The 13,769-nt window shown below is 36.3% G+C and overlaps 1 protein-coding gene across 1 annotated transcript; it reads left to right on the forward strand.

Annotated features, from left to right (window-relative positions):
* Positions 1 to 1,153: 1,153 nt before the first annotated feature.
* Positions 1,154 to 13,513, forward strand: sec62 (SEC62 homolog, preprotein translocation factor). Its single transcript, XM_032566174.1, has 8 exons — positions 1,154 to 1,247; positions 5,694 to 5,802; positions 7,733 to 7,838; positions 8,024 to 8,213; positions 8,872 to 8,967; positions 9,042 to 9,102; positions 9,175 to 9,294; positions 10,504 to 13,513. The coding sequence occupies exons 1-8, from the start codon at positions 1,212 to 1,214 to the stop codon at positions 11,007 to 11,009; spliced, it is 1,224 nt and encodes a 407-aa protein (XP_032422065.1). The 5' UTR covers positions 1,154 to 1,211; the 3' UTR covers positions 11,010 to 13,513.
* Positions 13,514 to 13,769: the final 256 nt, after the last annotated feature.

A 13,769-nucleotide genomic window follows, 5' to 3' on the forward strand; every position in this document is an offset into this window, starting at 1 on the left:
TAGGTTTTAATTATTTTCCTAAGCTGCTGATTCTCTTTGTTTATTCAGCTGAGCTAAAAACAATCGAAATTATATGCTCTGCAAATATACCAAATCTATCCAAAAAAGTATTTTTGGTCTATTTTCAAGTACAAATATCTTAGCAAAATTAAAATAAGATAAAACTAACTTACATGTAACTTTTCAGCAAGATATAGTACCTTCTTTGAAGTCAATAATTCCTGAATATTGACAAAAAAGAACAAGCTACACTGGCAGATATTTTCATGAGAAAATATTTTGTTATAAAAATCTGCCTGTGGAACTAGTACTTTTTTTAAAAATCAATATTCAAGAATTATTGACTTAAAAGAAACTATTATGTATTGCTTAAAATTTACTTTTGGGTAAGTTTTGTCTGATTTCAAGCATATTTTGATATTTCCACAAGAAAATAGACAAAAATACTTGGAAAGGTTTTGTGTTTTTTCAGTGTGGGAAACATTTAATAATATAATAACGGCTTATTTTTTTCATTTTGCACCTACTGTTTGATACTTTTTTGCATTTATTTGATTAAAAATAAAGTCTTTTTCTACAAATTAATATGCAGTAGAATCTCTCTCTCTCTATATGTGTGTGTCAAGATAAAGTATTTAATGCATACAGCAGAATCACATCTCACACACAATGTTACATGCATCACTGCAATTAGTCCCATCCAAACGAATCTGCTGTAATCTGTAATATTCCCATTGGAGAGAAGTCAAAATGGCAAAAGAAACAGCGTCACCCAGAGGCGGAAATACGGCACTTGAGTTTCACATTTTGTAAATCTATACTAAAATAGTAATTAAAAAAATAATTCGATTAATTAACAAATTATTTTTAATGTGGAATGTCTTGTTTCTTATGAAAAAATAAATACTACAATATGCACGGAACATATTTTAAACATGTAAACATAAAAAGTACAATTTCTCCTCACCCTCATTTTAAACAAATCAAAAAATGAACTCGTACTTCAATGTTTTATTTTGCAATTTACTGAGCGGACCAAAATTAATTGAAATCGCTTAGCTTTGACCATTAAAACTAAAGGAAAAACTAAAGGTAATATATCCCATCGTTACTTTACGGGAGCTAAGAGTTGTGAATGCAAAGCTCTGTTTTCTCGCTGCCGATGAGTCTCGCGAGACTTTACACACGGGGTAGCTGAGTTGGAGAGGATCATGGCGGAGCGCAGGAGGCACAAGAAGCGGATCCAGGTAACATCACTTCATTCGTGATGAAATGTTGCTTCCGCCGGTTGGTACACTACAATTAAAATTCGGGGTCGGTTTGTACGGCTAGCTGTCGAATTTTACCCCTAACGGCAGCATTTTATGACGCAAGAGTCGTTAAATAACTGAGAGCAATTGAAGCTGTAAGTGGCTAACGGTTGCTATCATTAGCAGGGCACCGAAAATAAATATCAGTTTTTACTACGCTTTTTCTAGTATGCGACCTGTAGCACTCATACGTGTTTCCCCCGCCATTGAGAGACGTTTCTCCGCTTTCTGTCTTGCTCATCCTTGCAGTCGGCTTTCATTCTCATCGAGGCTGAAGTGGTTATAAATGTTTTCTGGCTAAGCTGCGTCAGCTCTAAGCACTGTTTACATAACGTGGGGCAATTTAATTAGTGAGCTGACACAATACATTTCTTTATAGGTCCAGGAAGATGAATTGTAGACCCTCTTTGAGCACCTTGAAGACAAAAACTATATGGACAGAGTACCTACAGGCTTCATTAACTTCGTCCTCACTAGAATACAACGTGCAGTTCACTTCTATTCATTTGAATTACAGTAAATAAAAAAAAAAATAGGACGAAGATGAAATATTGCTAGAAAATTCCCAGAATTCGTTCTTCTCAATGCTAACCTAGAAAACAAGATGGATGCCTGGCAGCTTGTAAATGTTTAGGTTGATCTCTAATACAATGCTTGTATTTACCTCAGTAATGCGATCAAAGGAATCTTGCCTCAAACAAACATAACTACATGCATAACTATTTTGTTTCGATTTATTTTATCCATTTGTTTCAAGGGGATTCATACCTTTTTAGCAATTAAAATGAGCCTTTAGTGTCTTGGAAAAGTATTTTTACAACCTGAACTTCACACACTGAAATCACTTTGGGATTAGATGTGATAGACCAGGGATTGTCTGTCTTCTCGATTCACTTAAAATTTGTCTACAGCATCAAAAAATACATTTATTAACATGCACCAAATTAAATGCATCTTTTATTTCGAAAGGGAATTAAATTAGACGAGAAGTTTTAATTTTTTCTTTAATAAAGTGAATTGTCTAACTTTTCCAAAGGGAAAAAAAAAAGCATATTTAGCAAAATAAGGCCATTTGACTGAGCCTTCCTCATAAATATCAAAAATATAATAGGCAACCCACATAATAATATAAACAGCTTATTTTGAAACAAAAAAAAAAAAGTAAATTATTTCTGTTTAAACGCCTTGTGTCATTGCTGTGCTTCCATTGTAGATATTCGGTGCAGATATTGCACAAAAACACAAAGAAAAACTGCAAAAAACACCCGTTATTATTGTCTTTATAATTAAAAAACATTCCTTACAGTACGTGTTTTCTACGAGCCACATGTTGAAACCATGTCTAAAATGAACATTATTTAAATAAGGTATATTACTTATTTAAATAGGTAAATTAAAACAAGTACTCTAGAATTGATCAGGGATTTAAAATAAGTATAAAGCGAAAACATTGTATTCCACGTGCTCAGACACAAGTTAGATTTAAAGTACATTCATATATAATATATTACTAAATGTCACTTTAGTTATTGTAAAATTAAATTATTTTTGGCTTTCTTTAGCAAGAACCATCCTCTTGGTCTTGTGATGCTTTTTGTTTACTAATGTTCTCTAACAAACTTCACAGAATGGCTGGATTAATACTGAGGTTGCTTTAAATACAGATGGGCTTTCTTTACTAACTAGGTCACACCTAAATGTGGTAGATTTTATTTAGAGGTATTACAGTAAAAGAGGAAAAATAAACTTTCTGGCCATGCTGAACTGTTGTAAAAACCATGTATTGTCTTCCTTCCACTTAACTACTACTTTGTTGGTCTATCACAAAAGATCCCAATATAATATAATTAAGCAGCGTTTCCTAACTCTGCTTGTCCTCAAGGCACGATGACCTGCATGTTTTATATGTTCCTCTGCTTCAACACGCCAGATTCATATGATTTCAATTCAGCAAAGCCCTGTTAATCAGCCATCAATTGAAATCATGTGTGCTGAAGCAGGGGAATTCCTAAAACATGCAGGGCAGTGTGACTTGAGCACAAGGGTTGAAAAACACTGGATTAAAGAATTGTAAGGTAAGATGTGAAAAATGTCATAAAAACTTAGGAAAGCACTGTAGGTTACAGTGTGGTACTCCATAATAACTATAATGCAGCACTGAGCATGCAGTTAACATTGTAAATGTGCAGACTGAGACCACAAAGCGACTATGACGTTGAATCAGCATTTCCTTAGAACAGCTGTATCATTCAGACCTGCTTATTTGAGAGAAGCTTATTCTCCTGTGATCAACAGGAGGTAGGTCCTCGGTCACACAAACCAACAAAGAGATTCCCTATTCCTGCCAGGTGCAACTGATCTGTCTCAGTTGGCTACTTCTCCAAACAAAGGGGTGTTTATAAGCGCGGTTGTTCCTCCTGGTGGGGATCAAAGCCAGCTGGACTGAACGAAGCAGCACAGAATCTCTAGATTGATTCTGCCTTTTTTTTTTTTGCCTTCGCTGCCATGTTGCTCAGCGCTGCTACCAGCAGAACAGACGACACAGATGTTGAATGAGGAGTGTGTGTCGTAGGAGGCCAGTATATTGCGTTGCTGTTGTCGCTACATCATCAATATGTGTGGAATTGCAATTGAAAAGGATTATTTGGATGTGATATTTGGTTGACTCCTCTACTATTTTCATTGTCATTCATTAAAAAAATGTTTTCCGATAACATTTGTTCATTTAGACGGACTTTCAATGTCCCTAGTTAGTATATATTAATAACCAAGATACTAAAGGGGAACAGTGCGGACGCTGTGATGACGGAAACGAGAGAAATCATGCAACCCCAGTAGTCAGAAATTGCTGCGTTGACTAATTACTGTCAGATTTTTATAATAAATCATATTTTTATGTTTAGTATTTACAACTTCTTGTCTGTTGATCAAAAAACTGGTTTCTGAAAATTACAGAGATGAACAAATTGAACCTTCAATATCAATTTGTACAGATTACCTTGTGAAGGGAAATCATAATGAATATGTAAGATCAGCATTTGTCAAGTATTATTTATTTTAGGAGCTTAACAAATGTCACACCGTGTGTAGAGAAAACAATATGTCTGAAAGAAAGATAAATTAGATACAAAAGATAAAATGTTATTGGATGTAACATTTAAAGTGTCTTCGGCATCTTCTATTAGTTTCCAACATTTCCAACTCTTCTGTGCCATATGGATGTTTCTAGCTTTAAAGGAAAAAAGAGGAACTTTCCTGCTTTGTTTATCCTTCCTGTTAGCTACTGAAAGTCTGTCTCTCTCACAGCTGAATTGAAATACAGATGTTTCTAAATACTGTTTTCTTTTAGGTAGCTTCTCAGACCTTCGTGCTTTCTCTGACCTCAGATTAAAAATGGCAACTTTTAGTTTTCTTCTTGCACCATTAGCACCCAAAGTAATCTCAGCAACACTATGCAGCCAATTTCCCTTTCCATCTCAAAAAAGTACATTTACTTAAGAACAAACTTATGACACAGCAATGCAGAATTAGCAAAGCAGGTGTTTTATTTTCTCTCAACGGATGTTAGAAGACGCTGGTTTTCCCTCATCACTTACCATCTCATGGGAGATGAGTAATAAGCTGTTAGAAACTTTATATACTGGTGCAGAACAGGTCTAAAAATGAATAGATGAATAAATGTTTGGTTGTAGCCAGTCAGTTCAGCCACGCAGGCAGCATTTCATACAGACCTCCAGATCTGCACCAACATTTTGATTGATTTCTAATGTCTGTTCACCAGGAATCAGGTAGACTCTTAATATTTCCACGGAAATGACCATAATAAAAACGGTTCCAAGAGAACCTAAACAAAATCTCCATTAATGTTCTGAATTTTAATAAGAAAACTGGGCTCTGTGAGGGCCACTCAAGAACTTTCAAAAGGTTTTTAGACCAACTTTCAACTGTCCATCTATCCAGTTTCTTTACATTATTCTTCCAAATTCCAACATTTTGCATAGAAAAAAAAGCACAGGAGGGGCAATACTTTTGGCTTTGTCATTTTTTTTTTAGTTTCCTCGTAGCAATTCATTACATTAATGAATATACTGACCAAATTTGTGGAGATTTTCTTTTTTCTTTCGGAAGAAGTACAAATACGACTGACTTTTATTATGGTTATTAAAGGTTTTGTGTGATTTATTTCTGATCTTAATGCTGCAAGATGTTGGACTCTTCCATCCCTCTTTAAAATACCAGATTTCATGTTAACTGTAATTTTTGCAGGTTAATTTTATGTTTGATACATTGTCTAGTTGCACTCAGTGAGATTTCTTTTATTTTAATAATAGGACCATAATAAACATCATTGTGTCTGACTCTTGGTGCCGTTTGTCTCTGCAGGAGGTGAGCGAGCCCACCAAGGAGGAGAAGGCGGTGGCCAAGTACCTTCGGTTTAATTGCCCCACCAAGTCCACCAACATGATGGGTCACCGAGTCGACTACTTCATTGGTTAGTGCTCAGCTTAACAAACATGAGGAAGACATAATGCTTGGTAGTTTTTGTTTGACATTTTTCTGCCTCACAGGGTTTATATTTTCTGTATTTTGTGGCACAGCTGATCCCATTTGTCAGTTCTTAGAAATGCTGTGAACTATTAAGCTGCCAGAATAACTTGTGAATGCTGAAGCATTGCCTGTTGGCATTTATTTGTAGATGTAGATCTGCACCAAAAACCTTCACATCAAAGTTTTTGGTGCAGTAGGGGTGAGCATTTATCCTATTTATTGTTATAAATTTCTTATCACGATAAGAATTTTAATTTATTGTTGTCAATAAATTCCTATTAGTGATGTTTAAAGCTCCCCATAACCGTCTTTACTGTCTGGATTGATAATTTGACTGTTTTCTCTTATGTTTGTTAGATAAATCCATCAATAAATATTTATACATTTGAAAATAAAGTGAATCTGTCCAATCTAATGAAACAAATCACACTTGTTTGTGTGACTGGTGTCCAAAAGAAGTGCGTTGCAAATAGGAACATTTTTCAAGAGCTGTAATTGCTGTGACACACAGTCACAGTCATACAGTTATCTAAAAAAGAAGTACTAAGTAGCAGTTATTGTCAGTTTTATAGTTGCTACAAAATATTATGATAAAACTGTAAGTCCGTATCACCCACTCCTACTGCTCAGAAATGTACAAAGAAATATTTAACTTCAGTAAAGTAGGGAATAAATGATTCATCCCAGTAGAAATATGTTTTAAATAAATTTGTATGCTCATAGTTTCATCTCAGTGTGCAGCTAATAAGTCTTTGTTCTGTATTTCAATCTAAATGTGGACAAACATGGATAAAATCAGGATGTTGTCTAGTTGGTTGCAGCATAAGACAGTGAGGTGATAATAGCAGCCATTCCTTCCAGCTCAGTTATTGTTCAGGGTTTAATTGTCTGTGGCAGCAGGCAGCCGTCTGCACAGACCAGACTCTCATAAACTCACTGCAGGTTTGTTAACTGAAGCAAAGAAGAGATAAAGACGATACCTGACACCGGCGTGGAGATGGAGGAGGAACAGCAACTTTAAACACATTTATCCAGAACTACAACGGCATAACTTAGAGCAAATTCATGCATTAAAATGGCACAGTCAAAGTCCAGATCTAAATCCAGTTAATAACCTGTTAAATTGACGTGAAGGTTTTTTCCAGATAATCTGATTGATGTTGAGCTGTCTGATCAACATCACTGTATTAGGGCTGAAACCGTTAATCACCATGAATGTATTATTGAGATAATTATCCACTGATTTAGTAATCAGATTTGAAAGAAAGATCATTTGCTGAAAGAACAACATTCTCAGAACAGTAATTGAGACAAAACTGTACAAAAAATTTTGCATTTAACACTATAAGTGTTAACACTAGAACCCTTTTGTACATAAATATGTTCTACTCAAAACTCCTCAAGTGGCACAGGTTTAGATTCACCTAGTTCAAATTCTGTAAACAAAAAAAATCCCATATTAAGCAGCTTTTACTGTGCAATTATTAATCTGTTAATCCCCAAAATAATCAACAGATCAGCCCTAATCTGTATTAATGTTAATAAAGTAATAAGAGCTGAGATTTTTACATGTTAGAAGTATTTGTCTAGCTGCAGATTCATGTTTTGCAACAAATGATCAAGCAATCACTAAAGGAATGCTATTACTGCACTTTAGGCAATAAAATGTTTATTTTCTTATTTTGAGCATAAATTAAATTGTTTATTTGCATCTTTTAATGTATTTCTGCTATTGTGTAAAACAGGCTTAAGTAAAAAATCTGCAGAATGTGGCCATTTTTTAAATTAAAATAATCAATAGATTAATCATTAACTGAAATAATCATTAGCTGCAGCCCTACAGATGTGACGTTTTACTGTTTCTCTATGTTTAGCCTCCAAGGCCGTGGACTGCCTGCTGGACTCCAAATGGGCCAAAGCCAAGAAGGGAGAAGAGGCGCTGTTCACCACCAGAGAGTCGGTGGTAGATTACTGCAACAGGTCCGTAAGCACATCCAACTTCAGGGTGGATCACTGAGTTTAGCAGTTTTTAGTTTCCAAAGCCACAATTTCTTACACTGTTTCTTTACATTTACAAATATGTTTATTTTATTTTGAAAATGGAAGACTTTAAGCAGTAAATATCACGTATATTTACTGCTGTGCAATATACTGCTTGTTTGCAGACTCTTAAAGAAGCAATTCTTCCACCGAGCTCTTAAGGTGATGAAGAAGAAGCCAGAGAAAGATGCTAAGAAAGAGAAGGAGAAAGAGAAAATCAAGAGTGACAGCAGCAAAGAGGAGGAGAAAAAAGGGAAGAAGGAGAAAGAGAAGAAGAAAGAGTCTGAAGTTGCTGAAACCAAGAAAGAGAAAAGTGTAAGTGACTTAGAAAAACTCTAGAAATGGACAGTAATTATAGGTTTTCTGCAGCTGCATCTTCATTACTTACAGTCAAGCATCATTTTGAGTCTGTCTAAAGCAAACACTTCCCCTTATAGATCCACTGGCACAAAATAATATTTGTTCTCAGTTACCTTTACTCTGAGCTGATCGACCTCAAAACAGTCAGTGAGTCGATATTTATCCAGCTGTGAGTTCAAACTTTAAATCTTCGAGGGGAAAACTTTTTTACCTCTTCGGCTTTAGTAAAGAAACATTTAGTGACGTCCTAAATATGCAGGTTGGATCATTTATTACAATCCTGCATTTTCCCTAAGAAAGACACGGTGGCATCTGTGACTGAAAAAACTACAAACCCCACAATTAATTAGGAGCGAGCGATATGATGAAAATGTATCAGTTTTATCAGTATTTCCTTACATAAAGTTCTCGCTCTTAACGAAAGAATAACATGATGTACGGAAGCTTTGTGTGAATCATATTTGATTCGGTTTAAACAATTTTGATAACTTGTCTAAAACAGAATTTCCATTTAAGAATGATGCTTACTATAACTTACAATTTATTTTAATTTCAAAAAGAAACCTCCACAATGAGGGTTGTGATTATAAAACAGTTTTTTTGTTAACGTTAGGATGAAAGCCCAGGAACCCCAAAGAAGAAGAAAGAAGTGAAGAAAAAGTTTAAACTGGAGCCTCATGAGGATCAACTGTTCCTGGATGGGAATGAGGTGGGAACCTCTGCATTTTTAAAAAGTTGTTCCTTCAGGAAGTGAAAAACGTAACACACATCTCTTTGCTGCAGGTGTACGTGTGGATTTACGACCCGGTTCATTTCAAAACGTTTGCGATGGGTTTGATCCTCGGTAAGTCAGGCCTGGAACCGAAAGGTTACTGCAAATGGAGGGATCGCCTCACCTTCTTCTTCTTCTTCTCAGTTATTGCAGTGATTGCAGCCACCCTGTTCCCGCTGTGGCCTGCAGAAATGCGTGTTGGAGTTTACTATCTGAGTGTTGCAGCTGGCTGCTTTGTGGCCAGCATCCTGCTTCTAGCAGTTGGTGAGTAGAACTGTTAAAGTAAAATATGTTACAGTTTCACTGTGTTTCTCCATTCAGTCACAATAATGTTTTAAAAATACGTTCATATGATGTTTGACTCAAAAACAGCTTTAGACGCACTAAATACTAAAATGTAACTAAAACCTTATCGCTAACTGTTCTCGTGTGTTCCTCATGGAGAACCATTTAATTCCAAATTAAAAGAATAAATACTGTTTGTAATAAATAACTACTAAATATGTAATTAGGACAAATTAATAGCTCAATAAAATAAAAATAAAATTATGATAAAAAAAATATCTGGAGCTTATTTTGTTAATAATAGTTAATTATTTCTCTATGTATTTTTTTTTACTTATTTTAAGATTTATTTATGCACTTCAATATTTATTTTGGGATTTATATATTATTTATTTATTTCCACCAAAAAAAAACCTTTTTATGTGGCCCTCCAGACTATTTATGTAGCTACACAAATAGAACCTTAGAGTTAACAGTTGGGTGCTTGAGTGTTATTTTCTAAATCAAATCAAATCAATTTTTATATTTTTCCTGCCAAATTACATCCATCAGTCCATCCAGTTTTTCCACAGTTGAGGAATTTCACATAAACTTAACAGATCCCTGCAATTTTTTCACACTAATGCATCTTTGTAAATGTTCTTCAAAAATGTCCTAACCCATTTAAGTGATGCTAACTCCCACCAGCAGGCGGCAGTGTTTCTTACTTGTACTACACCGGCTGCCTCAGCCTTACTTGATGCCAAGTTATCGATGTGGCAAGTAACAAAAAAAATCACATCTACCGTCATACATAAGTGTAAATTTTAATTAATAATAGTATTTAATTTTAAGCAGTACTTATTAAATGCAGAGGCAGGTATTTATTAACATTTTAACAGTCTGTTAATGGTTTTATCAATACATTCTGGCACAACCATCCCTTTGACAACATTTATAATCTTGATACTCCCCAAAATGACGATGAGTTTGACGTCCTGCTCTAAGGAGGTTTACGCAACTGATTCTTTAGTTAGTAAAGGTGGTGGAATGTGAATGCATGCCACACTTTTCAGATATTTTTTTATTAAGAATATTGATAAAGAATGTACTCATGCTATTTAAAAAAGAAAAAAACGACATTTATCAAAGTTTTATGGTGCGCTGTGAGAAAATGGCTACCTATCCAGTCGTTCCTTCTCTCCTCAGCTCGCTGCATCCTCTTCCTGATTATCTGGCTGGTGACCGGCGGACGGCATCACTTCTGGTTCCTGCCCAACCTGACCGCAGACGTGGGCTTCATCGACTCGTTCAGGCCGCTCTACACGCACGAATACAAAGGGCCGCGAAGCAGCGACAAGAAGGGCTCCGATAAGACTGACGAGAAGGACGGCGCCGCCTCCCTCAAGGCGCAGAAGTCCGACAGCGACGAGAAGTCGGACAGCGAGAAGAAGGACGCCGACGACGAGGAAGAGGATGAAGACGAGGAGAGCAAAGAGGCAAAGGGAGACGCAACGGAAGACCGCCACTCGGATACGGACAGCGACCGCCGGGAGGACGAAGGCTCGCAGCACAGCAACGGAAACGACTTTGAAATGATCACCAGGGAGGAGCTGGAGCAGCACACAGAGGAGGAGGAAGAGGAGGAGGAGGAAAACGAGGAGAGAGGAGGAAGAGGAGGAAGACGAGGAGACGCACGAGAGGAAAGAGGGTAGCGAGAGTAAAGTCCAGACTGCTGAGACATAAACTTCCTGTTCCATCACTCTCGTTTCCTCCCTCCCTCCCTGCTGTGATTCCAGGACCTGCTCGTCTGGCCTCTCTGGCAGCACAGAAGGCTCCGTCTCATGTTGTTGAGATCTTCCTTCCACTAAACAGAACCGGGATAGACACATCGCTCACAGTTTACGGCCATGATGATGGGAAAAATGTTTAAAAGAAAAAAAAAAAAGAAGAAGAAGAAGAAGCCTTACGGTGGAAATGATTCCTTTCCAATTAAATGTTATTTATGTTAAAATGAAACTGCTGTTTGCCTGAGGAACCTACCAGTCCAAAACACCGCCTGCCAGGGTCTGGGCATCATTTGGAGAACAAGAGGTCCGATCTGGATGATGGTGGGAAGTCGTGTTTGACCGGTCAGGAAGTTGGCCAAACTTCCTGACCGGTCATCTGGTGAGTCCGGTAGATTCCTCAGGCAGAAGGACGATCGTTGTGCCAGCTGTTCATCCTGAGCTCAGCCAGTCAGACCAAATCCACAAAACCACAGAGGCAGATTACAGGTTTGCAGATTAGTGCGGGTCTCTGCAGATTCATCTCAATTCATTAATTTATTCACTAATTCAATTCAGAGAGGAAACCTGTGTTACATAGATTCATTGCACATGTTCAGATATTTTACTTGTTTATTTTGATGATTATGTCTTACAGCTAATAGCCACATCAGCAGGCCAGTCCTTGTCCTTCTTCTATCCTTGTGGCTTGTGCAGTTTTTGTCATCAGGGTACTTTTTTCTTCCACTTAACTTTCTCTTGAAGCACTAATTCTTGCTTCTCCACATCTCATTTTTTTTGCTACATTTTAGTTCCACTCAACTTTCAATGAATTCATTTCATTCAAATCAGTTCCTTTTATTTTATTACATTTTTTTCATTAGCTGTAAGTCTTAGTCATCGTGTGAACAAAAATAAACTTTTGAAACATTTCACCGTGTAATAAATCTAAGTTTCCCTTTTTGAACTGAAATACTTTTGAACTCTAATCGATTGAGATGCATCTAGTTTTCTTTTTCTTTTTTTAAAAAATCATCATAGTGCAGTTGCCCTCTCAGTGTAAAATATTTCTTCATGTAATTTATCTTTACAAGTACATTTAAGCTACTGGAGAAAGCTGGCATGCTAAACATTTTTTTAGATTTTGTTAATACTGCAGAATTTGCTGATGAATAAACTCTATAAGAGCTAAAGTTGGGATCGAAACCAGATCTAAAGTGAACTCTAGTGCCAAACACACCAAATAACTAAAGTGATGCACGAATTAAACTCCTAGTTCTGTTTTATTGAGCCATTTATTTTGTAACTGCAGTGTCAAAAATGCTCTCAAAAAGCACAGCACAAAGTTGTTAGCATGCAGGTATACAGAGAGGATTCTGGTCTCAATGAAACCGTTAAAACTGCGTTCACACCAGACTCACCCATAGGAGTCGTTTCTAGACTTGCACAACCAATCAGTGGGCTTATTTTTTGAGTCCAGATCCGCTCACTGATTGGCTGAGGTTCAGTCACTGCGGTCCAAGCTGTTCTTTCACTTTTCTTTGGGTTAGAAGCTCTTTTTAGGCATAGCAAGGATTATATTTAAGTATAAAACAGAAATGTATCATTTATATATGGATTCTATTAATGTATCAGATATATGCATATAGTACTCAAAGTCTAAACCTATAAAACAACTTCTTTTCATTTGTTCTGTCATTGTTTTTATCTAAATCATAGAGAATAACTTTTAAAAGGTAGAATCTGGGAATGATTGGATTGCAGCATTATTACCATTATTATTTTTTATTAGATTTGCCGCTATGTCAAAGTGTGTGATGTGGTTGGTTGTGAGTTACCAGGTCTATTTTTCTCCCTCTAACAAAGAAACCTGAAGTTTCCTGTAACAAACTGATTAAAAGGTTTAACATCAACAGAGCTTTCTGTATGTTGTCTAGTCTGTGTTTAGTTTTTTTTTTTTCCTTAACGTAGTCCTAACGAGGTGCCGCTTTCTGATTTTCTAATTTGCATGTCGTCCTGTTTATCATTCTGTTTCCATCCTTTTTTATAATTTTTCCTCTTTTTTTTTTGTTTAAAACGGGCAAAAGTGCATCTGTATGCAGGAGATGCCAGCAGCTCAACTCTGATTCTTCACACAAAAACAAAACGATTCTCCCAGCTGTTCTTGACTGTTGCAAACTATCGGTCTGTTGTGTATCGTAGTATTACCCTATGCTGCTGCTGCTGCTGCTGCTTCTCGTCGCACATTTCCGGAGAAAACTCAACTGAAAAATGTAAAAAAAAAAAAAAAAAAAACTTCCACATTTTATCTCTGGTGTCTTTTTTTTTTACCACCTTGTCGATATCACTCTCAAGACTGTCTTCTAAGATATCGAAGTGTAATTTACTGAAATTGGATGTCTGGATTATATCTGTATGTTATCATTGCAATAAAAACCTAGAAAGCATCAAGAGAATATGTGTAGTTTCTGTTTCAGGTACTCCTGCCTCCAGCTGTTTCTGAATCTGCAGAAAACTCTGGATCTTCGTCACTTATTCTTGCAAACATTTTCCTTCCACTCAACTTTCTGTGAACAGCCAGTTTCTTCAGGTATTAGTCACCATTAGCCAGACAAATGTAAAGACAGCTAGCTGTCTTGCATATTTCTTTAAAAACATTTAGAATTTTTTTTAGCTGTGAAACAAGAAAATGTAACAGGAGTAACTCAC

This window comes from Xiphophorus hellerii, chromosome 6 (assembly GCF_003331165.1).
Source record: "Xiphophorus hellerii strain 12219 chromosome 6, Xiphophorus_hellerii-4.1, whole genome shotgun sequence".
Classification (NCBI taxonomy): Eukaryota; Metazoa; Chordata; class Actinopteri; order Cyprinodontiformes; family Poeciliidae; genus Xiphophorus; species Xiphophorus hellerii.

Bases quoted from the DNA above. Each gene is read 5' to 3' on its own strand.
- sec62 (XM_032566174.1), top strand. From the start codon at position 1,212: ATGGCGGAGCGCAGGAGGCACAAGAAGCGGATCCAG. The intron at 8,968-9,041 runs GTGGGAACCTCT...TCTTTGCTGCAG, and splicing joins TGTTCCTGGATGGGAATGAG to GTGTACGTGTGGATTTACGA. The intron at 9,295-10,503 runs GTGAGTAGAACT...TTCTCTCCTCAG, and splicing joins CATCCTGCTTCTAGCAGTTG to CTCGCTGCATCCTCTTCCTG.